Raw genomic sequence first — 25954 nt, 5'->3', positions numbered from 1 at the left:
TACATGGGGGACCGGCGAGGACAGATGGGGGAAATTTGATAAGAAGCGGCCGTTTCGAGGTCAACAGCGGGAGAATCGTGGCCTCGTAGATGCCGTGTTAATGATGAGCCTCCCTCGTAATCATATAAAGAAGAATGTCGAGCCAGGCAACAGGCTGCTGGGATTCGCAATTTGGCGTTGGTGGGCTAGGAAACAACGGAAAGCAGAAGGATTCCGGTATAGACCGCATGTGCGAAAGACTGGTAGGCCGCTTTCAAGGCTGGACAATGCGTGCGCCGCAGCTTGGCGTAAGGCTGAAAGGATGAGCCGGGTGATTGCTTTTATCAAGGCGATGGGCGAGCCGTACTCGTACAGTAGATGATGTGTTGCAAGTTCAGGTTCAGGCTGTCTCTATCCGAGGATGGACCTGTAACTGTAAGCCATCAGGCGCTAGACACCGAAAGAAGGGCTAGCCAGATGGAACGGAGGCGCTGCTCGGGAGTCAGGATTCGGGTGGGTGAGACGAGGCAAAACGCAAAAGAGGGACGGCTTGGTCTTTTGTTTGCTGGATGGATGGAGACTCGTACATGCGGCCGAGTGGATGGGATGGATGGAGCCACCGCGAACCGCCACCAGCCCCGGCGAAAGAAGGGCTGCCAAGGTTCGACAGCTGAGGAGGTTCGCCTGGCAGGTCAGCGAGCGGGCTGGTACGAGTTACGTACAAGCAACGAGTTGACGTCTTTTCTCTTTTCTTTGGGTCGTCTCGTCTTGTCGTGCCCCCGGTCTGGTCTGGTCTGTCTGGGTCTGGTCTCCGTAAGTCAGTCAGCACAGCATAACATTGATCAATACTCCGTACAGTGACAGTAACATTGATGGAGAGAGAACAAGGCGGAGCAGGGCAGAGAGCAGGGGAGAAGACAGACACTGACTGACTGACTGAGCACGGCAGAAGAATGGACATAACGCGACTCACCCCCCCTCTCGCAAGCTTCCAGCCTCCGTCGTCGTCCGGCCCCTCTTTCAAAGAAGCCAAGCCCACTGGACTGGATAGGCACTGCTGCCGAAATCCTCAGCAAAAAGCTTCTCCCCTGCCCGCGGATGGCGATTGATTGATTGCGTGTGGATCGCCTCGACTACTGCACGTGCTGGAGCCCGCCAGCCAATGGGCGCCCGCAGCGACCTTTTGCCGACCCTCCGCCCGCACCAGAAACGCTCTGGCCAGTTGCCCTATGCCCCCTAGCGCAAGCCCCCTGTGGACTCTGCAGCGCTCCGAGTCAGAGGCTCGCAGCGTTCTCGAGGTTCTGAAGCCCTTCCAGAACGCCTGTGCCTGTTCGCTGCCACAGCACTAGCCAGCAACTAACTTCCAGTGGCACGCAGTCATCAAGTTCCTTTTTTTCTCGCCTTTGCAGCAAATCAGGCGAACGGCTCGCCACTAGTTCCGCAGCACCCGCCTTTTCGACGTCGAATCGAAGCTGGAGAAGCCCGATTTTCTTCTTCTTCTTTTTCTCTGCTGCGTCTCTCGCCCGTTATTCCCTTTCCATCACCGGGCCGGTGCACACACGCAACACGTTGACACGCCATTTTATTGACTCGCGCACGCCAAGCGCAGTGGAGTGGCAACGTGCGAGACTAACTTGACAGAATGTCGTTTTTTTCGCATAATATTGAACCCATGAGAGGAGCGGCAACAGAGAGACGACAAGCCCATACACCGCCAGAATGAACTCGTCAACGCCTCAGCAGCGCTGCTCCGCCGATCTGGAGCGACATCCTTGATGGATTAATTGATCCTAAATTCTCGCACGGAGAGCCGGATGCGGCATGAGTTCCAGCGCCCGTTGCACAGAGTCCTGGATATGCCCATGCATGCACAGTACCGCTCGTAACATTGATGTACAATCAATACAATACAATGGATCAATCATCATTACATACAGGCACCATACTGTACTCGTACAGTACCAAAGTAGGTAGGTCGCGCTGCCGGTAACGTTATCGTCGAATCAGCAAACCAGCCTCAATCAGGCTGGCCTCGTTGCTGCAGAACTGCTGCCCTGATAGGTTCATGCACTCTACATCTGACGCCAGCAAGGATCGCCCCTTGCTAGCACGCCCTACGCCCGCTTGGCTGGCCGTCGGTTCTCCCAGCTGCTCACCAGAGGCATTTCGCCGTTGCACCCCACGTGGGAGCGAGCTGTGGCTTGTGAATCTCGTCAGGCTGGATGCATGCCGCAGAACTTCGAAGCGAGATGCTGCGTGGGGAGCGGAATCGCGATTCGACAGAAAAAAACACATGGCTAGCACGCCAGGTTCAGGTCACGCACCAGGGCTTTTGCATCACATCGCATCGCATCGCATCGCATCGCATCGTGCTACGGCCGGTGCATACAACTTGATCTGGGGTTCCGTCTCGTCGTCGCATAGCTAGCTGTCAGCACCTTGATCAGGCCCGGGACACTTGCTGTGCCATCCCCAATGGAGACCTGCATTGCATCAGGGGGCTCCCAGTCCCGATCTTGCTCGTGTTGCTTCAGCTGTCCGGTCCTGCGGGAAGAAGAGCGACAGGGGACGCATGGCACGCCCTGTTCAATAATCATGTGCTAGCGGGGATAAAACCGATGGGGAGGAGGAGCTTTGACTCTTTTGTAACAATCAGACGGAATTCCAATTCCATTTCTACGTGTGTCAAGCATCTCACAAGTTGCTAGAAGGGGGGCGGGAAAAAGGCAAAATTGCCGTCAACTCATCGCCGTTATCGCTGATTGGTAAAATCCACACAGCGCAAAGGCATCTAGATTGTTTCGTGCGGCTCTCGCGCGTTCCAGAGTCAAGCGCCGCAAGCTTTGCCTGAAGCTTCCAGTGTCGAGCCAGAGACGATTGCGGGAGCTCGATGGTATTCCTTCCGTTCAGCTCCGCCCAGCGTACAGTAATGCTCGCAAATACGACTTCAGCCGTCTGGGGACGCAACAGACTGGGTCATCCATCCCCCCGGTCAGTACATACAGGCATGCTCGGATTATGCAGTCATCGCCTTTTGATACTGAATACAGAGCAGAGCACAGACACAGACGCAAGTAGCGACGGCAGCTCGGCCCACTGTCTGTAGCTCACCTAATAGGGCCGTGTCGAAGCCCAGAGGTTGAAGCTAGACTGAGGATCCGGATCCTAGCCCCCCTGGTCCAAACGCCATCAATGCTTTCGTCCTTTTTACTCCTCACTCGGGGCGAAACCCGTCCATGTGGTAAATCAGCGTCGCAGCGTTACGGAGCAGATTAACCGACATTCAATAATTCGTTGCTCCCCTTGTCCGGGTGCCAAAAATCCTCCGAGAGGTCTCTTCCGTCTCGACAGCCAAACACTCGCACATGTGACGGGATCCCTTGCCGTATATTGGCCCTGCATCCCCAACATCTTATCGTGTTTCAGGAACTACACAACAGTATGTACATGTTGTACTCGTAATCGTAGTATTAGCCAATATTTTACCCGTGGCTCTTTGATGAGCCGCTATCTATTACTAGCAACGTGCCAAGATATCTACAGCAAGTATGTACCTTGCAGTTTTGAGATGATGCCAAGTCTGTATCCAGTACCAAATGTCACTACCATATCGAACCCGAATACCAGGTCGTAGACTAACAAGATGCATCGTTACCATGCAGTAATATCATCCACCTCAGCTTCGCCGAACGTGCTCGACTTCGTCAGCTGGCCCACGCCGACTTCCTCTAGGGCGCCACCCTCGACTGACATGATATCAGGTAGAATCTCCTTCAGGAATCCCAGCACGTAACGGTTCACCTGCTCGAACTGCAGCAAGAAGGCGTCATGCCCCTCGGAGCTGTCGATCCGCTCGAGTCGTGCATTCTTTACGTGCTGCGCAATCTCCTCCTGCTCGGCAAACGTAAACAGCCCGTCGCTCTCAATGCCAAGTACAAGCAATGGCTGTTCAATTAGCGCGAGCGCCTCGGCGATCGTTGCCGCCCGGTCCCTAGACACATCATGCGTGTCAAGCTTCCGCGTCATGGCAATGTAGCAGTTGCTATCAAAGCGCTTGACGAACTTTTTCCCCTGGTAGCGCAGATACGACTGCGCCGAAAAGTACGTCGACGTAGGCATCTTGTCTCCTCCAGTCAGGCTCTCCTCCTCTTGGTCATTTCCAGGGCCATGGAACTGCGGGTCAGCATTTTCGGCTGATCGCGAGCCCGGACTGCTGGTTCCGGACCCATTGTGGCTATTCTTGCGTGAGACTGATGTGCGCTTGACGTTGTGCCCGTCGTTGTGAATGTGGAAATGAGCTTCCGATGGGGTGCTGGGACGCGGCCGTTCTCGAATCGTCTGAACCTTTGAAGGGTCGGGAATGTTCCGGCCAAACCGGGACTCGAACGAATTGCGACTGCGATAGGTGAGTAGGGCAGACATCCGAGCCGCACCTAGCCCAGTCACAGGCGGATCGTCAAACGGGTAATAGCCGTCATCATACTTTGGGTCGGCGTAGATGCTCTGGCGTTGAGCTTCTCCCCAACTAATGCCCCATGCACTGTGCCGGCTAGACGTGGCAATGGGCACAACGCAGCGAACGTAGTCTTTTCCGAAATATGCCCACTCCAACACGAACATGCCCCCGAGCGAACCCCCGATGACAGCAGCCACTTGCTTCACGCCCAGGTCATCTAGAATGAGTTTGTGTAGACTGGTGCCAGGTTAGCCCTCTGTGCCGTGTTGACTGGGGTTGGAGGCAATAAAAAAAAACAAAGGGGCGTCTTACTTCACGTCATCTCGAATTGTCGTGAGAGGGAACTCGGGCCCATAGCGATCATTCTTGGGGTCGCCATCCTTGGCCGTGACGGGGCTCGCTGTGCCGTAGGGGCTACCCAAGCTGTTCATGCACACGATGAAGAACCTCGAGGTATCGAAAGCCCTACCTGGACCACCAAGCAGGGGACCCCACCAGTCGCTCACATCAGCACTGCCGGTTAGGGCATGGCAAATCACCATGGCGTTGTCACCAGATGGCGAGAGCCGGCCGCGGGTGGTGTATGCAACGGGAACATTGTATAGCGTGACTCCAGATTCGAGTGTAAATTCCGGAACAATGGCTATTTGCTGGTCGGGGATGAGAGCCGCAAAGGGGTTCTCAGGCTGCGACTGGGTTCTTTCTTGCAGGTATTCAGCCACCACTCTTGTCATAAAATCTTACATCAAATTTCGTAACTCAAAACCAACGACGGGCTTGGCCACTCGGCCAAGGATCGCCAGGAGGGGGGAAGCAGAAAAGAAGTAAATTGAGGGTCAAGGAGGTAGATAGTGTTTGAACGTATATAGAAAGGATATGCTGTACTGACCGTATTTCATTTTGGCATCACCATTGACACCTTTTGTCTCACTCATGTTGACAACCAACTGCAGGTGATAGGTAATTACTAGGTAATGACTCTGCTCCGTTCTCGGAGTGCAGCGCAGACCATGCAAACGCTTAGCAGGATACCCGGGACCTGAACCCAGATCAAAGATTGAGCGACAACAGAACGACAACAGTCAAAACGCCTCGTGATGTATCCAAACGCAGTAGCTGAAGAGTGAATAAGAGCAGATATAATATGTGCCAAGTGAATTTGTGGAGGATGAGAATTTCAAAGAGCCGTGGCGCAATTCCAACCCCCGGCTCTTTGTTGGAGGTCAGATTACTATACCGACTCGTTAGGTAAGCCGTGCTAATGTAGCATCACGTGAGCTACTTGGTGTTCAAGCTGAGGACAGAAAAAGCAAGACAGCACAATGAAGAAGTGCATCCTTGATAACTACAATAGCGGTTACTAGAGAAATGCAGATATAGTAGCAGCTGTTAAAAAAAGTAGATAGTAGTAAATATTAGTGAAATACAGCTATAGTAGCAGATACTTATAAACAGGCGTATAATCTAACGCGTGGGTGTTCAAATCTTCTCTGTCTTGCTTTTTCTGACCTTCGCTTGTCTATGCTTGTACCTGAATTTCTGGTCGCAAGGCTGCCGTGGTCCGTGCACTGCTGCTGGGAGCGCAGCTTCACGACTTCACGCGGAGCCTTTCAAACTTGGATTTTGGAACGACGTGCAGCTTTTCAGCATCGAAACCTGCCTCAGGACGCGGGCTGTGAAAAGCCTTGTTCAGCTCTGCGGAATCTTGGCACGAATCGACTTACCCTGCCCGAATTGTGCTCAAGCCTCTCCGTCTACTCTTGGGAATTTTTTTTGTTTCCCTTTCGTTTGCCTGCTGTAGCCTTCACTCTTTTTTCAGCATTTTATCACAACCAGCTACCGCCCAGGCCCCGAACATTCGCAGCTTCGCCAATCCCGCCGCGTTTTCGCCTCTTCTCCCCTCAAACCAACACTTGGAATTGCCTGCAGATGGTCCCATGAATCCGCCGCTAATGGTATAACACGCGCCGATCCCTCGCAGCATCTTCGAGCGTCATGCCGCAGAAGCGCAAGCGGCTCGATCGATCATCAGGCGAAGGAGGCAGACCATCACCACACAATCCAAGCGACGCCGCTATTGCGCTTCACGAACGAGACGACACCATGAACCACATGAACCAGGGCCAAGGCCGAGGCCGAGGCCGGGGAGCGCATCGGGGTGCCAACCAACGGAACCCGTCGCGTGGCCACAACAATCGTGGTCCTCACAACAACTATCAGCAGAACCAGCACCAGAATCAGAATCAAAATCAGAATCAGGGCCAAGGACAGAACCAGAACCAGAATCAGAGCCAAAACCAAAATCAAAATCAAAACCAGCCTCCCGCATCGCGAAGGCCCAGCTCATCCTCCTCTCAGCAGGCACCGCAGCCATCTCCAGCAGCTCCGAGAGCATCTAACCCCCCTCCAGTGTCCAGACCTCCTCCTCCTCCGCCGCCTGCCTTCTCACGACCTCCGCCTGCCTCACCTCCGCCGACCAACATCCCTCCGCCTGAACCTACATCGGAAAGCGGCCCTCCAGCTGGATCAAATTATCACTATGATAATCTCACAGAGGAAAAGATCCGATCGTGGACAGAGCGTGGGCGGGAGGAGATTGTGCAACATGGCATACAGTCGCGAGAAGATGTAGACATCACGGAGCTATCCAGCTTGTTCCAAGAATTTATTCACGCTGTTGTCGACAATCGGCTGGAGGCCACTGACGCCGGAAGATGCGTCAAGGAGATTCTGGGAGATGAAACGACAGATGGTATTAAGGATTCCTACGTGGCCCCCCACACACTACTCCTCGACTCGCTGGCCATTGTTATGGACAATGAGCCTGACTTGTATCGTCCGGCTCTTCGTGATTTTCTCATCGCCACCGAAGTCTCTCCCGCGCTTATGCGACAGGTGCTTGATGCCCCCTTGCTTCAGCAGCTTGGCCTTATCAGGGATACCTTTGCTAGGTTAGGTGTAAGGCAGGCGACAAACCTGCTCTATCGACAGGCAAATTACAATCTCTTACGAGAGGAGACGGAAGGATACTCGAAGCTCGTCACTGAGCTCTTCACAACTAGCAGCATACCATCGCCCTCACCCGAGCTTGCAGAACAAACGTTTGAGAGGGTCAAGGCTTTGATTGGAACTTTCGACTTGGACGTTGGCCGAGTCCTTGACGTCACTCTCGACGTTGCTGCCGCCGTTCTGATTAAGCAGTTCAAGTTCTTTGTCAAGTTTCTGCGAATTAGTTCTTGGTGGCCACGCTCCCACCTTGTACTCAGTTCTATGGTTTACACCGGCGGCCTACCGACTTGGGCTCAGCCAGATTATCCTCACTGGAATACAACCGAAGAGGATGAGGAAACTAATGCACAGCTGAGACTGGCCCGAGATACTGAATTCTGGGCTCGAGCACGCGAAGTCCATTTGGCAGCGTTTTTCGAACTTGGCGGGCGCGGAACATCCAACTTGGCATCCTACCGACCCAAGCTCACAAACGGCAACGCCAGTGAATCGGCGGCCGATATTGAGCAGCAATGGATGGAACAGACGATGACCCTCCCACCGCCAGGCAATAAGGTTGCCGCACAGCTCCTGGGATTCAAATTGCTCTTCTATAACAGCGAGCTAAGGGATAAGACCGACGTACTCCCTGCCAATTTACTCTATTTGGCGGCCCTCCTCATCAAAGTCGGCTTCATTTCACTCACCGACCTCTATCCTCATCTCTCACCCCCTGACGAAAACATGGAGCGTGTTCGCGAAGAGCAAACAAAATTAATTGAAGAAGAGGAGAAGGCGTCGCGTGGCGGTCCCATGAATGCTCTGCTCATGGCTGGTGTTCTTCCCCAGGGCGACGACGATAACCCTATACAATCTAATGCACCCAGACGAGAGCCCCTGAAAAAGGCTGAGCCTGAGCAGAAGCAATCTGCTGCTGACGCCACTGAGGACAAAAAGAATCTTCCGGAGCCATTGGAGCAAAAAGTGAGGCTACTTATCCAACTTTTAACAATTGGAGCCATTCCAGAATCATTGTTTATTCTCGGAAAGTTCCCATGGATTCCCGAGGTGTTTCCCGAAGTCCTATCCCGAATTCACCGCGTGTTACACGTCTCCATGGAAAAAGTCTTCAACGACAGCCGCCCAAAACCCTTTGGTGGAGCTGACTGTCCAACGAAGGAAATATTTTCGGCGGACCAGACCGGTGTTGCAAAGGGGAGTGTTCGGCTCGTCAGACTGCCCGTCAAGAAAATCTGGCGTTGGCCATTTCCCGATAAATGGGACACAAGCGAGAGTCAAAACTACCGATTCTACTGGGATGAATGGGCCGACAACATCCCAGTCTGTCAAACTGTGGATGATATCTTCACGCTGTGTAATACTTTCCTCAACATATCTGGTGTCAACATTGGCAAAGACGATACTCTACTTTCCAAGTTGGCTAGCATTGGAGCCAAAAGCTTGACCGAGGATACCTCCGAGTCCAACTATGCCCGATGGCATGACCTCCTTCGCAGGCTTCTCGTGCCTGCTCTCAGCCATACCAAGGCCAATGTCTCCGTCGTAAACGCAGTTTGGGAGCTACTCCGCCGGTACCCGCTGACAACACGATACTCTATTTATGCCGAATGGTTCGAAGGACAGATATCCCGTCTGCCCGCTATGCGATTAGCATTTGCTCGTGCCACTGCAGAGACACGAGGAACCATGAAACGACTATCACTCACCAACATCAGCGAGATGGCCAAGCAGCTTGCCAAAACAAGCTATTCTTCTCCTGGAGTCGTCTTTCGAGTTGCGTTTGAGCAGCTCGAGTCGTACCCCAATCTGATCGAAGGCTTTGTCGAATGCGCAAAATACTTCACCGACCTCTCCTACGATGTTCTCGTCTGGTCTTTGATGAACTCGCTTGGCAAATCTCGAAGCCGCACTCAGGCTGACCATGCGCTCACGACTAGCAAATGGCTTCAAGCGCTATCCAGATTCTCTGGCAAAATCTTCAAACGCTATTCTGCTATCAATCCTATTCCGGTTCTCCAATACGTCAATGACCAGCTTCAACGCGGCAATTCCACCGATTTGATCATTCTGAAAGAATTTATCAACTCCATGGGTGGTATTGTCGACTCAGTGGACTTTACTGATGCCCAGATCCTCTCCATGGCTGGCGGTGACCGATTGCGCCGCCATACGCTGATTCGAGGCCAGGATAAACGGTTTGACAGCGTTAGGAGCTCCAAACGACTCATACAGGCTCTTACTGACTCTAAACTTGCCGCCCGAGTGCTTCTCAACCTTGCACAGTATCGCCAGTCAGCGATATACCAGGTTCCCGAAGACGAGGCACATATCAAGTATTTATCAGCTCTGGTAGACGATTCTCATCAGATTCTAGTACAGTACCTCGACTTCATCTGGAGCAACCTTGAGCCGTCAGCTTTTGATGCTCTGGTTCCCTCCATAAATGAGCTCCTTAGTTCCTATGGTTTGGACACAAGCATTGCTTTCTTGATTGGAAGATCTAGCCTTTCTCACAAACTATATCCCTGGGGCCAAAAGGAAGCGGAAAGTTCAAAGGAGAACACACAGCCAGCACAACAGGAAGCTACTGACAAGGAGGGAGATATTTCCATGGGCGAGGAGTCCAAGGACAAATCGGGTCTGGCCGTTTCCACGAACGATGAACAGGTGGGAATTGATGACCCTTCACCCGGCCTACGTTCCACAGCTGATACAACAAACAAGCAGAAATTCGACGATTTGGCGTTGACGCTCTCGCCTCTGCGGCCTATTGTGGAGGCTCTCAAAGAGACTGTACGACCAGAGGTTTGGCAAAAGATTAACCCAGAAGTCTATGCTGTCTTCTGGGCCCTGCAGCTCGGTGATTTGTTCTGTCCCGAGGACATGTACAAGGAAGAAAAGGATCGGCTCGAGAGCGAAGGCCAAGCCATCCTGAGGGACCGATCAGACATGTCCCGTAGAGGCCAAGAGCGAAAGAATGAAAAGAGACAGGAACTCTTGAAACAGCAGCTCAGCCTTTCTATGGAGCTCAAGGAACACCGCCAACGGAAAACCAAGTGGATGGAATGCCTGACCGAGCAGTTCCAGTCGATATCCCCTGACCCCAAGATCAAGACCGATAGCCTTTCTGATATTCTTCTGGAGCAATGTTTCCTTCCTAGGGCCCTGCTCTCCCCCGCGGATGCTGAGTATACCTACAAATTCATCATTGCGTTGCACGAACAGAGGGCGCCTAACTTCAAGCTCATGTCTCTCTACGACCGACTTTTTAACGCAAACAGGCTGCGATCTCTGATCTTCACCAGCTCCGTCAGGGAGGCTGAGTACCTCGGGCGATTCATAACTTTGATACTGCGAGATCTCTCCAGGTGGCATAAGAATGAGTCGACCGAGAAGGGTAGGCCAAGCAAAGATCAGCCTCGCTTGGGTGCATTTGATAAAGAGGCCAAGGGGCCTAGTGACCGGCCATATCTTGGATTCGCTGTCAGTCTCAAGGAGGACGGGGAATCGGACACTTTGATGGAGCATGCTCAGTTCAAAGATCTCCTGTTCCGTTGGCATAAGAACTTGAATACAGCGCTCAAAAGTTGTTTGGCCGGGACAGAGTGGATGCACATCAGAAACGCTCTTACTGTTCTCAAGGCCGTCTTGGATTATTTCCCTGCCATTGATTTCATGGCCACCCAGTTCACACAGCAACTCCAAAAGATTACCAAACAAGAGGCTGCATCCAAGACAGCAGCCGAGAACGAGGAGGGCCACCGAGTGGATCTATCCGTGGCTGCTCAAGGAGCTATGTCGGAGCTGCAGAAAAGGAAATCCAAATGGGTCATGGTTCAGGCCTTTCGACCCAATGCGGTGAGTTTATTTTGTGCCAGCGCTGCATATGCAAATCACAAATACTAATATAAAAAAGGGCGGTGCTTCTCAATCCGAAGCCGACAAGTCAGCTGCATCCAACCTTCGACCTTCAGCCCCGGACTTTCAGCCACAGCCAACGAGGTACGTTGGAACATTATATCCCTGCCCAACAGAAGGGCTTTAATCAATCTCTCTCCGACTAACACCCCAAACCTACAGATCCCCAGCCAACAGACAGGCTACGGCGGAAAGAGAGGACGGAGAGGTTCAAGATGGGAAACCACAATCTACTTCTTCCCTGCCAAAGGACTCTCTGCCTGCTAAGCCATCCGGCCCTAAAAGGGACGTTTCCATGTCTCGGGAAGACGTGTCCGGACCTCCTCGATCAGGCACCCCTATGGGCGGTCAAGGTCCAGGCTCTCTTGGCCCCAGAAATAATGATACTCGCCCTCATGTGCTGCCTGACAGGCCAGCGCACAACCTTCCTACGAGGCCTGATGTTCCTATACCGAGCCACTTCACCCCTGAACGGTATACTCAGAACCCTCGGCACGATCGTCGTGATATGAGAGACAGAGATGGCCACAGGCAGCGCGATGGCCGAGACCCACGAGAGAACTGGGACAATCGTGATCCTAGAGAGGGCAGCAAAGATCACCGTGACGCCAGGGACCCCCGTGATTCCCGAACCATGGAAGCGGATAGGCCAGATCGGTCTCGTGAATATATGGACCGCCGTGGCAACGAGATGGCACCTCGAGATGTTGGCCCGACAGACCTACCACCTCGACCTTCGAGACAACAGGAGCGTGATTGGCCGAGAGATTCCTGGGCAAACAGATCGCAAGATAGATTAAATGACTCATCTGCTCAGATCCCCACGGCTCCTTCTGGCCCGGCTGAGCCATCCGAACCAGCAATGAATCCGCAGAGGGCGGCGCTGTTTGCTCAAGATGACTCAGATCGAACAAGACGAGGACCAGAGCCGGATCGTGGAGCGCGAAACCGACGACCAGCGCCGCAAGATTCGATGGAGTCCATCAATCCCGAACGAGCCGCATTGATTGACGATCGTGATGACAATGTTGCACACGGGCGCGTGAGGGACGATGGACGAGAGAGAGGGCCTAGAACTCAATCTCCTCGACGTGCTGGTGGACGATATGGCCATGAGCACGGGCCCCCATCTGGACCATACGAAGATAGGCACGCGCATCCCTTCCAACAAGATAACCGGTCTACTGGAAGAAATGCCCGCGATCGCTCGCCAGCCGGCGGAGAGAACTATCGCGGCAATAAGGGGATGGAGCGTGATGGAGACAGAGCCCACATGGATAAAATGCGGGATGCATCTTCTTCAAGCTTCCACAGATCAATGGGACAGGACGTTGACCACCGGCCGCCGCCTTATCAAGATCAAAACTATGGACGGCTCAACCCGGTGCCCCCAAGCACTCCGGATATCCCACTGGGCCCGCGGGGACGAGGACGAGGTGCTGCGAGAAACAATCAACAGGGCGGCCCACCTGTAATGTCAAATAGGCCAGACAGCCGATACGGAGCCCCTGACGCAGGTCGGGCACCTTCTCAAGAAAGGCCGCCAGAAAGGCCGCCCCCTTCAGGCCCTGCATCCGGGCGAAACCGTCGTGGTGGCTATGAGCACAGCAACCCCAACAACAATAATGGGCCAACAGCTCCCTCAGCAGCTCCGGTCGGACCGCATCCTGATAGAATGAGGAACTTTGGTGGTGCCGCACAGGAGAATGTACCCCCTGTGCAAGGCGGCAACGCGGCCGCCTCATCTGGAGTTCACCCTGATCGACTTGCTCAAATGGGCGGCCCTGGACCCAACGCTCCGCCTCCACCACCTCCGCCTCCAGGCCCTCCGCCATACGGGCATGGAAGCGGACATGGCCGCCACTCTTCTGGAAATCCAGAGCGGTCAGGACCCAGAGCCTCTACGGGATCTCTTCCAATGGAGCCTGCTGTGCCTACTGGCCCTGCTTCTAGTGGTGACAGGTCTTCAAGATCAGGCGGTGGAAGAAGACAGTTGGCAGGCATCAACAATATGCTTCAGCAGGCCCAGGCCTCCATGCCAAACGAAGGACGACCCAGCGGACCTCGCGTTAACCCTCCTCGGCAAATGCTCGGCCACTCGGACGTTCAAGTTCTGGCTGGAGGAGACGTGATTCCACCTACACCTGATCGTCCAGATGCGCAGCAGTGGCATGACTCACCAGCCCGAAGCGGTGGCCCGACTGGAGAAGAGGGATCAGGTCGTGGAGAGCACGAACGAGGCCGACGAGACCGTGGTGATGGCCGAAACGATCGCTCCAAGCGGTCATCTCGTCGAAGCAGCCGAGAGCGCGAGAGGGAAGGCAAAGAGCACAACGAGCACCGAGAGAGGCGGTCTATGGCGAATGCCGTTGAGGGCGGGGCTCGAGAAGATAGAGACGCTCGCAGGTCGACCCGAGACGGCAGCTCGCGGGATGCAGCAGCAATGCCGAGTAGCGGCCGAGAGTCGCGACATAGGGGCGAAGGAGGGCTCGGGAACAGAGGCGGGGACGAAAGGAGTGGCAATAGAGCAAACCGAGGAAACCCGAGAGACGGAACACAGCGTACGGATGAGCAGCGGAGGGAGCATAGGGATGACCGAGGACGCAAGAGGAGAGGAGAAGATGCCGATGGGGCGTTGTTGAGCGACCGCGAAAAGCGAGCACGACGGTAATCCGGAGTCTCTGGAAGCGATAAAAAACAATATGGATGCATAGTCACGACTGGCTTGCAAAAGACTAGGTAGCACGGCAGCTACAGGGGCCACTTTGTTAGGCGTTGGTACAACGATTCAAATCAATGTCTTTTTATTCTTTTTCTTTTCCAAGGATTGGAGCGTCTTCGCTCACGCCACGCTGCGGCACATTTTCACAAAATTGTCAAATGCGAAACATGGTGTCTTTTTACGCATGTCTTATCTTAACCCATTTATTGTCTTCATTTACGGCGGGATGCTACGGCCGAGAGGGATCGATTCAGCGAAAAAAAAATAATGCAACTCAACTATCTATCTACTTTACCTACCTACCTGCCTACTACTCCCACCCTAACCTCTTTTTTTGCCGATCTATCTATCAAGAGAGGCACATTTCGCAATTCGAATCAATGAGTGTATTAAATCCAATCTATCAAAACCAAAAAAACAAGCAAAGCATACATTTCTGGTGTAGGCACATAGACGGAAAAGGCATATGCCCCGGAAGGGAGGATATATAACGAAACGTTGGATGCGAGCTACTTGCTTGATGCGTATTATGATGACTTCTGGGATTTCGATAATTTACGATACCAGCTATGTACAATATATGTAAAATAGGAGAAATTGGAGGAAGGGAAATGGGGAGGCTGTACGAATATTCTACGAGAGCTGGGTGCTGAGGAGAAGCAAAGCGCCAGATGTAACAAGTACTATCTATCTACACCTTATCTTTGCTATTGATGCATTTTCATGTAATAACTTGGGTGAATGAAGAAAATGGCTCAGACGATTGGGCGCAGTTGAGTAGCAAGCTTGCGTAATCGCGCGGCGGGGGGCTTCGCGATCGCCTTTATTGCTGTTCGTGGTAATTTTTTCATTTTGTAGACGTGGAAGATGGAATACAAGGTTTTGACAGCGGCGAGAATGTCCCGACTGTGGCTGTATCCTGACACCAAATTTGCGAAGGGGGGGTTTGAAAGAGATTCCTATTGGGGTAAGTGACGATGCTTGCTCTTCTTGCGGCTGTGCTGCGCAGCTTGATTGGAGGGGAGGAGAGGAGGCGATAGGACGGCGATACGCCAGATATCGGCGGAGGAAACAAGTTATCTATCGCATCGAATGTTACTCGTAGGTGAAGAGCACTGCCGCTGTCATTTGGGGCGTGGAATGTTTGAGACGAAGAAAATAAGGTCGGCTAGTAAACCGTCATGTGGTTGAAGAATGAGCAGCAAGGCGATGTGAGAACGTTGCGTCAGATTGTGTGGCGTCGTGCCTTGGCGCAGATGCAAGATTGCCGATTTTCCGAACGGGAGGGGGTTTTTTTTTTCATTTATTTTTATTTTGGGCGTCTCTGCGTGCATGTACGTGTATGTAATGTTGGGCTTTTTTTCTGGGGAGAATTTGTATGTGTGGTGAGATGCAGGCTTTTTGATCTGCGGAGGATTCTTGGGGAGGGGGGGTAGCTGTATATCCGCTGGTTTTACGTGTATCTTGGTGCAAGTGAGATGGGTGCAGTGAAGTGAGATGTACTGCTTAGCTGAGCACGATGGGAGGATTAGTATTATTAGTTTGGCGGTTGTAATACATGTCTGGATTTGCTGATGAGACAAATCTGGATTCGCTGATGAGATTATGAGTATGATTATCAAGACGAGACGAGGACGAGAAACGAGGCCGGAGTTCGGGGTCGGGGATTACACGCGAATGGCCCCTGGCCAGAGAAGCACCGTTTTTCTGCGGAGAATAATTTGGCGGTATTGATTATTGAGTGCATTGGCATCAGGCATCAGTAACCCCCCGGGGATAGGCTATGCACTTGTCCGCAAAAAGCCGGAAGAAATCGATATTATACAGTTGATACATTACAATATAGCTTGGATGGACTTGGAAAGGATTAAGAATTTGCGCCGGAGAGTGGGATTGGATTGGATTGTTGCAGAAATGTAGCAACTTACTGCTTTAGGGAGGGGGTGTGCCGTAGCTGTGGCTGCAGCTGTACAGGTACGAGAACAGTACACAGTACGGGGAGCCCACAGTGACGTCTTGCGGGAGGCGGCGCCGCTCGTTATTGAAGCCCCTGAATGGGAGTTTTGGGTGGACGGGGATGGCGCAGAGGCGGCAGTTTCTTTTCTAGGGGCTGGCGCAGTGAATGATGTGCGCTGCTAGGGGATGTACCGGTACATGTATACACTGGTTTGGTGCTCAGATGGATTCAAGGTTGATATTGCAGGTGCCGGCGGATGGGCTTCGTGATGCTGGTGATCTGCAGAGGAGGCCGAAGATCGGTATCTCACAGATGCACTGTAAAGCTGAACAACATTTGTGAATGTCCATCTGGATGCCTCTCTTCTCTTGCATAAGGTTTGCCAATATACGAAGCTGAATAAGCGAACATGGAACTGCAAACAAAATGAGGTGAATCTCTGACGCGCGTTGCAGGAGTGCAGGACTCTTGGCATTCACAGGCACAGGCACGTCTTATTCCGTACTCCGCACGCCGGGCTCCGGCTCCGTGTCCTTTCATTGGCTTTTTCTCGTTTTGCAAGCGGAAAATGTGCGATTACTGTCCCACGAGAAAGAGAGAGAGCGGGAGGGAGCCCGCCTTTGGCTTCTTGGGAGGGGAGGGGGGTGGATCAAAGCGGGCTACTTTTTCTGTCTTTTTTTTGTCGTGCGTCTCGTGAAAGGAACCTGGATGAATCAAACCAGGTACTGGCACATGCTTGGGTTAGGCTAGTGTTTTAGCGGTTAGAGGAAATCCGACACATGCCAGCGCCTCTTTTAGGTTCGAGAGAGTTGCTTGAAACGGGAACCAGCAGAGACTCAGCCTCCCCCTGCCGGGACCAATCGCCAGCGTTGTGGGTTTGTTAGCGGCGTCGTGTGAGAGTGTGAGAAAGAGTGTGAGAGGTGCGAGGTGAGATGGTGGTTGATGATACGAGTACATCTGTCCTTTTAAGAGACGTGAGAGCATCGGCAAGTTTGCTTTGATGAGAGCTTCACATGACTAACACCAGATGTGAAAATTGAAGCCAAAACGGGATGCATTTTTCTCGAGGTAGCAGCCCTGGCCATCGAATCAAATCCCATTTCAGTCCATCAGTCAATGCCTGTGTGCTGCTAAAACAGCCGCTGGAGATGCGCTGCTGCAGCGGCTCTCCAGTGTGCCCGACTCCCCGTCTTAGCGCCCTGCCATTACGTCTCACAGCACCTCGTACGGGTACCGACATCCATGACAAATGGCCGCCGAGCATGTCGTATGTCGTATGTACACGCCCCCTGGTCGGGGTACGGTACATTATTTTCTTTGTCGTCTCTCTTTGTTTGTTCCTGGATCCCTGCCCTGCGCACTTTGTCTGCTTTCTTATTTCTTTAGCCCAGGCGATCGCTCTCGTTCTTCTTCTATCCACCGCGACATTCCTTTTTCATTCCTTTCTGCCTTTGGTCTTGTCTTCCACTCGTTCCATCCTTTCTTCGTCTTCGCTGCCAGGGAGCGCGACAAACAAGGCGCTCGCTTCCATCTCATCTCTTGTCTGGCAGCATTCCAAACCGCAAGAATCTCTCCAGGTCCCTCCCTTTCTTCCTCACCCCCCGTGGACCCGTAGAATTCTCGACCCAGGCTGGATCCGAATCGAATCAAACCCAAAACAGCTCCGGAGTTTCCGCCGACTCGCGACCGAGAAATAGAAGAGGGCGCATCGAGAAGCGCAGGGAGAAAAGGGGATTTTCGCTGGCGGCGACGACGACTCATAACTGAAATCACGACTTGACGACACAAACATAGTTTAGACCTAGACCTAGGAGCATCGAACAATCACGCCTCGATAGACCACGACTGCTGCGGACAGCGAGCGACCAACCAATCCATCTGGTCAGGGCGTCGAGTTGCCCGCGCGCAATTTGCTGGCAAACAAGCTGGTTATTGCCCCCCTGTGGGCTCACAAAACAAACCAAAAACACCGACTGTTTGCGTCTTGACGCTGTAATCCGCCAAAATGGGGTTCAATCTCACGTGTAACTCGACGTTGGAGGATATGAGGAGTATGTTTCTTCCTACCGGCCGCGCAAAGCTCCGTCATGTGTCTCCCGTTGCTCTTGTCCCGCGACGACGGCCCGGACCCTTTACACAAGACTAACGCCCTAGCAGTCTCTCCGGGATCCGAAATCAAGATCGCCGGACCTCTCAACTTCCACGACCTTGCCCGCGTCATCTCAGCAGGATGTACCCTCATCGCCGTTGTGCTGAGCTTGTACCTCATCGCTATGCACGCTACGCACTACACACAACCCAAAGAACAACGACAGTAAGCAGTACCTACCTGGTCCAAGGCCGTGGACCAACTAGTTAACCATCGTCGGCAGCATCATCCGTATCCTCTTCATGATCCCCGTCTACGCCATCTCCTCGTTCATGCAGCTGCAATGGTACTGGCGCGCCACCTACTTCTCCGTCATCTCAGACTGCTACGAGGCCTTTGCCATTGCTTCCTTTTTCGGCCTGATATGCCACTACTCTGCACCCGACCTGCACACGCAAAAGGAATTCTTTCGAAACCTGCGCCCGATCCAGGGCTGGGTCCTGCCCATCAACTGGTTCGCCAAGTGCTGCGGTGGAGACAGAGGCCCCTGGCGCACTCCAAAGAGCGGCCTCACCTGGTTCAACATCATCTGGATCGGCGTCTACCAGTACTGCTTTATCCGTGTTGCCATGACCATTACCGCCGTTCTCACTGAGCACTATGGACGCTACTGCGAGAGCTCCAACTCTCCCGTTTTTGCTCACATCTGGGTAAGCAAGCCACTCGCATTTTGCTCTCACACTACATGACCTATAAGCTTGGTAAGCTGTTTTTGTGACAGAGCTAACGTGATGGCTGTTGTGATTATAGGTTCTCGTTATCAATGCCATTTCCGTCACCATTGCCATGTACTGTCTTATTCAGTTTTACATTCAGCTTGCGAAGCCTCTTGCCGAACACAGCCTCTTTTTGAAGATTCTCGCCATCAAGCTCGTCGTCTTCCTGTCCTTTTGGCAGTCTTCGGCCATTTCCGTCGGTACCTCGACTCTCAACATTGTCAAGCCCGGTGACGTTCTCGCCTATCCGGATCTCAAGGTGGGCATCCCGGCCCTTTTGCTCTGCGTTGAAATGGCCATCTTCTCCGTCTTGCATATCTGGGCCTTCCCGTACCAAGTCTATCGCCGCGGCGCCTCTTCGGGCTTCTACCCAAGCCCTGATGCGTCAAAGGGCACTGTTGGTCTGGAGAAGCCCGCTCTGCCAAACAGGGGTGGCTTCCTCGGTCTTCGTGCGCTGTGGGATGCCATGAACTTGTGGGATCTGGTCAAGGCCTTTGGCAGAGGTATGCGCTGGCTCTTCTGCGGCGTCAAAAACCGGAAGGAGGACGTCAGCTACAAGCTTGGCACTTCCAACGACGAAGCCCTGAGCATGAGCAATCTCCACGAGCCAAAGCCTCAGGGAGCATACAACCCCGCCTTTGAAGACCCGACGACAACCGCATATCACGGCGTGAGTGGCGGCATCATGTCACCAACCGGCGATGAAAGAGTCGGCCTGATTTACAACGCTCAACCCAACCCCGACTCAGGCTTGAGGGGACCATCACCGCCCGCAGTCTACCATCATCCATCAGATTCGCAGCAATACTCGTTTGATCCGCCTCCATATGGCGGCGCGGCGCACGCGCAGTCTCCCTACAACTCACAGTCTCCCTACAATTCACAAGACCAGTCGCCTCCACAGCGCCCACCACGACCATTTTAAGGGCCTGTGAAGAAAGGAATAGTGGATACCCAGGTTGACGAAACAAAGAAAAAATCCAACACAAATATGAAAATCTGAAAGAGATGCCTTTTTGCAATATCAAAACCCAAAATAGACAAAGGAAGGATGAAATCTCATTCACAACTCATGACGGCTGTCTTACATCACGATACCAACGGTAGGGGGGGCGCAACAGGTGGCTGAAAGGTTTATTTTTTTGCTTCTTGCTTTTTTTGTTTTTGTTTTTATCCAATTTTTAACGCATTTCTGGTTTTTGGTATATGCGAGATTTCGTCATGCTTTTTATTTTTGTTTAAGCCCACCAACGCAACTGGGGGAGAGAGGTATCATTTGATGGTTCTTTTTTATCTTTTCTCCCATTTGCATTTGCTTACTTTTTTTCATTTTCACACACATTGTTCATTTAGTTGTTCAGCTCAGAAACATGCAAAAAGCGAGCGGGCAGTGTATATAGATGGGGACAGAGAGAGACTAACAGACAAGACAAGACGAGAGAGAATGGTATCGCGTGGATGTGGGAAGAAAGGGGGGCTTGTTACTAGCGAATATGCCATGATGAAATAGAAACAATTACTTTTTGGATTACTTTTCTCTCTTTTTTTTTTTTTTTGGCGATCGTGATTATAATGATTGGGTATGACTTGTGGTTTCTTGCACATGATTCGACACTTATAAACTGGGCCGGTCTGCTTCAGATAAAGCACCGCTCGCCATCTGGCTCCATCAGTGGCGCCGTCCTGCAATAACGAAACAAGGGGTCCATCGTCTATAAATAGCGTCAACAGCCGGAAAATAGCACTGGGTGTACAGTTACATCATGAGTTAACTAAGCTAGAACTAACAATAGCGTTGATTCTTTCGTTTAGGCTAGCAGTTTATAGTATGTAATTAGTGTGGGTGTCTTCAACAAAATCCGCGCAAAGGCAGAGTGCCAGAGTGGTTAATGGGTATGACTAGAAATCATATGGTTTCGGCCTCGCAGGTTCGAATCCTGTCTCTGTCGAGGACAACGAATTTTTTTTTTTTGGAGTTTCTTCTTTTTGCATTTATCTTTTTGGAGACTGACATTGGTGGGTGTTATGAGGTCTGATTAAGATAAAAAGTTTGTTATTAATTTAATTTCTTTAACAATTGTCGATGCCATGTGTTTTTCGGACGCCTCAAAGTTTATCCAACCACCGACATGTTAATTTAATCGTGCTTGGAGTTGACGAGTTCATATTCCGATTTTGTCTCACAGGACTGCTGGATATATCAACTCCAGCAGCTATTGTTAACCAATAAAGCGAGAGATATATAACCAACACATCGCTCATGAATCAGTCAACCATTAAAAGGAAAGGCTCTTATCAAACAACAACTCGGCAACCCCGTCGCTTATACACAACACACTCCCATTCAGCAATTCAAAACCAATTTATTTTCATCCAGCACTTGTTTTGCTGGGGCGAATCCCGCCACGCTTGGGACCGTCGCTATTCCGTGTACGCTTTATATCTGCTCAATGTCCCTTTGTTCCAATATGTACAGCTATCCAGCCAATTGTTGCCACGAGCTGCCTCCCTGCCCGTACTCCATTATGTCAAAGCCACCAGTTATGCCAACGTCGGCTGCCGTCTCCCCAAATCCAAGCCGCAATTATTACTAGAGCACCAAATATGCTGTGAGTGCATCGTGCAGTATATTACTGTGGTGACGCAAGTTCTGCGGGGGTCCTTCGTCGGTCGTAATCTCGTCTCGTCCTGTCGATTTTCTTCTCATCTCGACTCCCGAGACGACAAACAGCCCATTTGGCGGACCCCCTATTTCTTGCCTCATGCTCCTCCCCCTCTCCCGCCTTTAAAAACAAAAAAAGCTGCCAACGCCATCCTGGTATCTCGAAAGGCAACAAGACCCCGAAATCTTTTGTTTTGTCATGTGTATTCGAATCCGAACGGCGAAACATATATGTGATCATGACACTCGGTTCTTTCTAAAATGAGAGAGAGGAAAAAAAAAAAAAAAAAAAAAAACCGGTCCAACGCGCGAGACAAAAAGACACAAATAACTAGGAAAGAAACCACGTATGCACACAAACGAGTTGAGAGAAAACAAGGCACGCGGTTGCCTTATCAATCTTCGGGGTCTGGATTCATGGCCCGGAGAACCGGTGGGTGAATCCGTCGTGAATAGTCGTGATCGTCTCGGATCGTGTTGAGACTCTCGTGGCTGCCGCGGATGTATAGGCCTTGCTTAAATGGGTCCATTCGAGGATCGATCTGAATGGTGCTGTTTCTGTTGACGGCCGAAACTGGCGAAGCTGGCGAGCCGCTGTTTGCGCTCATCTCTGGGGGAACCGATCCCACCATGCCGGATGAGCTGCCTCTGACGCTCGGGTCATCCCGGTACTCGTCGTTCCGATTTTGTCGTCTCCGTCGGTACAAGAAGAAAGCAGCGCCACAAACGATGAGAGCGCCAAGAACAACGCCAACCGCGATGCCAGCAATGGCACCTGTACTCAGTCCAGAGTGCTTCACCGGTGTGCCGGTTTGGCGGTCTCCGGTTGGGTCTTGCGAGGTAGAGCTGCTGTCCGACGTCTGCCCTGGAGGTGGCGTGGTGGAAGTGGTGGAGGTGGAGAAGGTGGTGGAAGAGGAGGAGGACGACGACGAATCGGTCGTTGACTATGAAACTTGTTAGCCGAATTGCTCTCTCACCGCGCATCAAGTTAGCATTCAGAGATCCGCGGTGCAAACCGCCATCTGAGACAAGTCATACAGAGGATGAGCTACTCGAGGAAGTAGTCGACGTCTCTGATGTGGAAGAGGAGGATGAGGCGGAGGCGGAGGTGGAGGTGGAGGTGGAAGTAGTTGTGGAGCTGGAGGCCGTTGTAGCGGATGTTGAAGCTGTGCTCTGCACCACAGTCTTAGTCACACTATTGGTCACTTCACGATGTTCTACTGAATCCCCCAGAAGGATTTCACTCCACTGGCTTCCCCAGGAGAACAATTCAACAAGGGTTTTTGGACAAAGAAGAGGCAGTACATAGAGTGGTGGCCAGGCAGAGAGAAAGAGTTGTGCCTCCAGTTCGTAATCCGGCTCTCGCGCCATACATTCATGTTGGGTTCAAAGTGCAACAGTTGCAGCATCGCAGGAAAACAGAAGCTTTTGACTCACCTGAGTTGGAGTTGATGTTGGCGGTGCCGTCTTGGTGCCCGAAGGCGCGACTTCGTTTAACAAGATATAACCGTATAATCCAGGGCCGCCGCAGTTCTCTGAAGGCCACGCCGGGCAAGGATCATTGCATTCCTTAACGTCAACTTGTGTGGTCTTGTCAGGGTAGTAGTTGGAGCACCAGCATGAATTTTGTTGCGTGATAGAAAAGGCGTAATCCTTTTTGGTACAGAATATTCCGCAGGCGCCATTTGTTTGCCATATGCTGACATCTGCGATAGAGTTAGATGGGTTGCTACATGGTTAAATCTCTAGGAGTCAAACTCACTCAATGGTGTTTCGCCTGTGTTGAAACTAGAACAAACGTTGATGCTAATGGCAGAAATCCAAGTGGAAAATGTCAACAACAGCAGAAGCATGTAGCCCTTTTGCAGGGTGATTGCCAAAGAGGCCATGGTTGATATTTGGGAGAGTAAGAGTCTTGGAGATGGTTGTTGATTTGAGGTTGCAGACTTGAAAAGTCATGCACGTGTTTAAGGGCAATTCCCTTGAAAATTCGTCAGTGACGTGCCTTTTGTTTGGCTGACTCGTCTTTCGATCCCTTGTTGAGGGGTTCCCTTCGCCTTTTTGTCGATCCAGGAGGCTTTTTAGTAACAAGCCATAACCACCTCTGCTGGTTGTTTGTTAAACCGTAGACAGCACAAAGGCTGAAGAGCTGAGACAGGAGAACGGATTAACGCTTCAAAATCGTTCAGAATCGATATTCTCGAAGATATTGCGAAATCGTACTCGAAGCAGCAGTGAAGCAGCCGAGTTGGGGTGGATGATGTCTTGGTTAAAGTCTGGGGAAATTTCTCGTTGAAATCAGAGACACAACGGCGTGCTTATGAGCCAAGAAATCGACGGCTGGAATGCTTCGATAATAGCTGTGTGACGTATCGTCGAGGCCAAAGTCCGTAACGGAGAAGACTGGAATGCGCGGCCAGACGCAAGCAGGACCAAGGCGAGTGCAGTCCGTACGCAGTCGAAAGATGTAGAGCAGTACCAACGAAAAATAAACAAGACTGCTCGCAGCACCCAACAGAAATCTGTCTGTCTCAGGATCCCAAGATTTCCAGAACGAAGCCGAAAAAAACAAGAGAAAAAAAAGAGACAAAAGAAATAGAAACCAAAAAAAGGGAGGATGGGATGGGCGACCAGCAAGCGGAGACTGATGAGAAAATATCTTGAGCTAAGGCTACCGAGGCTGCCTTTTCAAGGTTGCGGGCTGTTGCGAGCTGCCAAACCGGTCTGGGAGATGATGATCACAGCTGACGGCCCGAGCGTGGCTGGAGACAGACGGGCAAAAAAACAGCGCGACTGTTTAGCTCTGACTAATGGAGGCGTCGGCGATGGTGATGATAGTGATGGTGATGCTGAGATTGTGATTGTGCCGGGTCGAGCTTGTTGTGCTAGGGGAAGAAGGCTGGCTGAGAGGGTAGAGGTTGAAAGTGAGAGGAAGAGGAGGAAGAAAGAGGTCTGGAGATTTCAAGGTGCTGGATGGCAAAGTACGAGTACAAGTGGAGGTACATGTACGAGTCCCGTACAGGCTGCACGCTTTTTTTACAGGCTTCCAGTCGCTACGGTACAGCCAGCATGGAGGGCCCCGGGGAGATCAGGCCCGAGCGCTGCAGTGACAAGTGACGGGGGGGCGACTGGGGATGGATTGATGGATGGCGTGAGTGACAAGCAGCAGATGGCTGTGGAGGAAGAGGGAATAAAAGAGGAGCCGGAGTGCATGATAATGGTGCTAGTATTTCTTTGAGCAGATTTTTAATTTTTTATAGCACACTACTGCATTTCCTTACCAGATAAAGAGTTCTTCTGTTCAAGTGTTGTTCCGCATCTGGCTGTTCACAGTCCCGTCTCCTTGCTTTTCGAGGCACAACACCCAATCCGTACCGGTACTTCGTAAAGGGAACAGCAGCGCCGCGCTAGCCCGTCGCAACCCCTGGCCCCATGGCGTCACTGGGGCGCTACGGCCTACGGGGCAGCAGATGGCGGCATCTGGCCAGCGGGCTAGAGGGCTGCTGGACGCTAAAGGGCCGCTAGAGGCTGCTAGAGGCCGTGGGCTGGACAACTGGAGTCGCAGGCAAGCCACAGTTGGTTGGGGCCTGGTGCGTTGTTTTGGCAGAACTCGTACGAGGAACGTTGCTGGGAACCAGGTGGATGGGAATTGCTGGTTGTGGTGGTCCGTTTGCGATCGAGGCGGCGATCTTGCTCTATTAATTAACCCGGTCGTATATACGGCCGGTTTGAGTGTGTACTGTACATGTACTCGTACTGGTCCATGTCAACAACGTACGCCGGCTGTGGCTGAGAAAGATACTGGTGGCAGACAGTACATCCAACGACAGTAACGTGTAAGGGGAGGCGAATGGAAACAAGTCTTGGATGCTGTGTACTATGGATCGCATAATGCATTAATGCTGCTGCATTGCGGTTTTATGACGCGACTATGAGGGCAGAGACTGCATAAAACGTTGCATCACCGGTATATCATTATATCATTCACAGCGTGGGTGCTGTCCCCATGTACGGCCGGCTATCTTTTGTCATGGATTGATAACCCTCCTCGACTTTAGCATGTACCTCTAAACTGCTTGACACATGTACATGGCTCCAGCTTCGTCTCTTGAAACGGCGCATTTGCCCCAGCTCGTCGAATCGAACTTTCCGCTATCAAGCAGTGAACTGGCACTATCAAGTCCAACAACCGCTTTTACCTAGATTCAGCAAAACGGAGCCCAGATATGGAAAACAATGGGTGATGGCGCTCAACTTTCGGTACGTACCGTCAGCAGCGCCGTGTCCGTCCCGTCTTTCGCCTTTGTACAGCTACAAGTACCAACTCAAGCTCACTAGCACGAGGTGGCGAGAGCGAAGCGGAAGGTGCCATTGAAGCTCCCTTAG

At 52.0% G+C, this 25954-nt stretch overlaps 8 protein-coding genes and 1 non-coding gene across 9 annotated transcripts; 6 read left to right on the top strand and 3 right to left on the bottom strand.

Moving 5' to 3' along the window:
• The first annotated feature begins 137 nt into the window (after nt 1-137).
• Nucleotides 138-1116, top strand: M431DRAFT_215192 (hypothetical protein). The gene has a single exon (XM_024913497.1). The coding sequence runs from the start codon at nt 358-360 to the stop codon at nt 838-840; it is 483 nt and encodes a 160-aa protein (XP_024771969.1). The 5' UTR covers nt 138-357; the 3' UTR covers nt 841-1116.
• Nucleotides 1117-3393: 2277 nt separating this feature from the next.
• On the bottom strand, nt 3394-5608 carry M431DRAFT_510477 (hypothetical protein). The gene is made up of 3 exons (XM_024919487.1): nt 5325-5608; nt 4748-5138; nt 3394-4672 (listed from the first exon to the last, which is right to left on the bottom strand). Exons 1-3 carry the CDS (start codon nt 5368-5370, stop codon nt 3631-3633), a joined length of 1479 nt encoding a protein of 492 aa, XP_024771968.1. The 5' UTR covers nt 5371-5608; the 3' UTR covers nt 3394-3630.
• An 822-nt stretch (nt 5609-6430) lies between these two features.
• On the top strand, nt 6431-14033 carry M431DRAFT_91182 (hypothetical protein; the record flags this gene model as incomplete). Its single annotated transcript, XM_024924228.1, has 3 exons — nt 6431-11302; nt 11361-11446; nt 11525-14033. 3 exons carry the CDS (start codon nt 6431-6433, stop codon nt 14031-14033), a joined length of 7467 nt encoding a protein of 2488 aa, XP_024771967.1.
• A 3358-nt stretch (nt 14034-17391) lies between these two features.
• On the bottom strand, nt 17392-18272 carry M431DRAFT_510475 (hypothetical protein). The gene has a single exon (XM_024919486.1). It carries the CDS (start codon nt 17800-17802, stop codon nt 17416-17418), a length of 387 nt encoding a protein of 128 aa, XP_024771966.1. The 5' UTR covers nt 17803-18272; the 3' UTR covers nt 17392-17415.
• Nucleotides 18129-19831, top strand: M431DRAFT_91644 (hypothetical protein; the record flags this gene model as incomplete). The annotated part of the gene is made up of 3 exons (XM_024924281.1): nt 18129-18355; nt 18414-18840; nt 18941-19831. 3 exons carry the CDS (start codon nt 18129-18131, stop codon nt 19829-19831), a joined length of 1545 nt encoding a protein of 514 aa, XP_024771965.1.
• A 943-nt stretch (nt 19832-20774) lies between these two features.
• On the top strand, nt 20775-20855 carry M431DRAFT_t142. The gene has a single exon. It is a non-coding gene; the product is annotated as a tRNA-Ser (tRNA).
• A 66-nt stretch (nt 20856-20921) lies between these two features.
• On the top strand, nt 20922-21864 carry M431DRAFT_510473 (hypothetical protein). Its single transcript, XM_024919485.1, has one exon. It carries the CDS (start codon nt 21167-21169, stop codon nt 21803-21805), a length of 639 nt encoding a protein of 212 aa, XP_024771964.1. The 5' UTR covers nt 20922-21166; the 3' UTR covers nt 21806-21864.
• Nucleotides 21865-21884: 20 nt separating this feature from the next.
• Nucleotides 21885-23821, bottom strand: M431DRAFT_214924 (hypothetical protein). Its single transcript, XM_024913493.1, has 3 exons — nt 23331-23821; nt 23006-23274; nt 21885-22512 (listed from the first exon to the last, which is right to left on the bottom strand). The coding sequence occupies exons 1-3, from the start codon at nt 23455-23457 to the stop codon at nt 21964-21966; spliced, it is 945 nt and encodes a 314-aa protein (XP_024771963.1). The 5' UTR covers nt 23458-23821; the 3' UTR covers nt 21885-21963.
• Nucleotides 23822-23906: 85 nt separating this feature from the next.
• On the top strand, nt 23907-24833 carry M431DRAFT_510470 (hypothetical protein). The gene has a single exon (XM_024919484.1). It carries the CDS (start codon nt 24186-24188, stop codon nt 24804-24806), a length of 621 nt encoding a protein of 206 aa, XP_024771962.1. The 5' UTR covers nt 23907-24185; the 3' UTR covers nt 24807-24833.
• The last annotated feature ends 1121 nt before the right edge of the window (nt 24834-25954 follow it).

The sequence above is a fragment of the Trichoderma harzianum genome (genome assembly GCF_003025095.1).
Source record: "Trichoderma harzianum CBS 226.95 unplaced genomic scaffold M431scaffold_10, whole genome shotgun sequence".
Lineage (NCBI taxonomy): Eukaryota > Fungi > Ascomycota > Sordariomycetes > Hypocreales > Hypocreaceae > Trichoderma > Trichoderma harzianum.
This window is presented reverse-complemented; position numbering and strand designations above follow the sequence as displayed.

Coding starts and splice junctions, on each gene's coding strand:
- M431DRAFT_215192 (XM_024913497.1), top strand. CDS start 358: ATGATGTGTTGCAAGTTCAGGTTCAGGCTGTCTCTATCCGAGGATGGA.
- M431DRAFT_510470 (XM_024919484.1), top strand. CDS start 24,186: ATGGGATGGGCGACCAGCAAGCGGAGACTGATGAGAAAATATCTTGAG.
- M431DRAFT_510473 (XM_024919485.1), top strand. CDS start 21,167: ATGAATCAGTCAACCATTAAAAGGAAAGGCTCTTATCAAACAACAACT.
- M431DRAFT_214924 (XM_024913493.1), bottom strand. CDS start 23,457: ATGGCCTCTTTGGCAATCACCCTGCAAAAGGGCTACATGCTTCTGCTG. Junction 23,275..23,330: donor CACAGGCGAAACACCATTGA/GTGAGTTTGACT, acceptor ACTCTATCGCAG/ATGTCAGCATATGGCAAACA. Junction 22,513..23,005: donor CAACATCAACTCCAACTCAG/GTGAGTCAAAAG, acceptor CAAGTTTCATAG/TCAACGACCGATTCGTCGTC.
- M431DRAFT_510475 (XM_024919486.1), bottom strand. CDS start 17,802: ATGAGTCGTCGTCGCCGCCAGCGAAAATCCCCTTTTCTCCCTGCGCTT.
- M431DRAFT_510477 (XM_024919487.1), bottom strand. CDS start 5,370: ATGAGTGAGACAAAAGGTGTCAATGGTGATGCCAAAATGAAATACG. Junction 5,139..5,324: donor TGATGCCAAAATGAAATACG/GTCAGTACAGCA, acceptor AATACCTGCAAG/AAAGAACCCAGTCGCAGCCT. Junction 4,673..4,747: donor ACAATTCGAGATGACGTGAA/GTAAGACGCCCC, acceptor ACCTGGCACCAG/TCTACACAAACTCATTCTAG.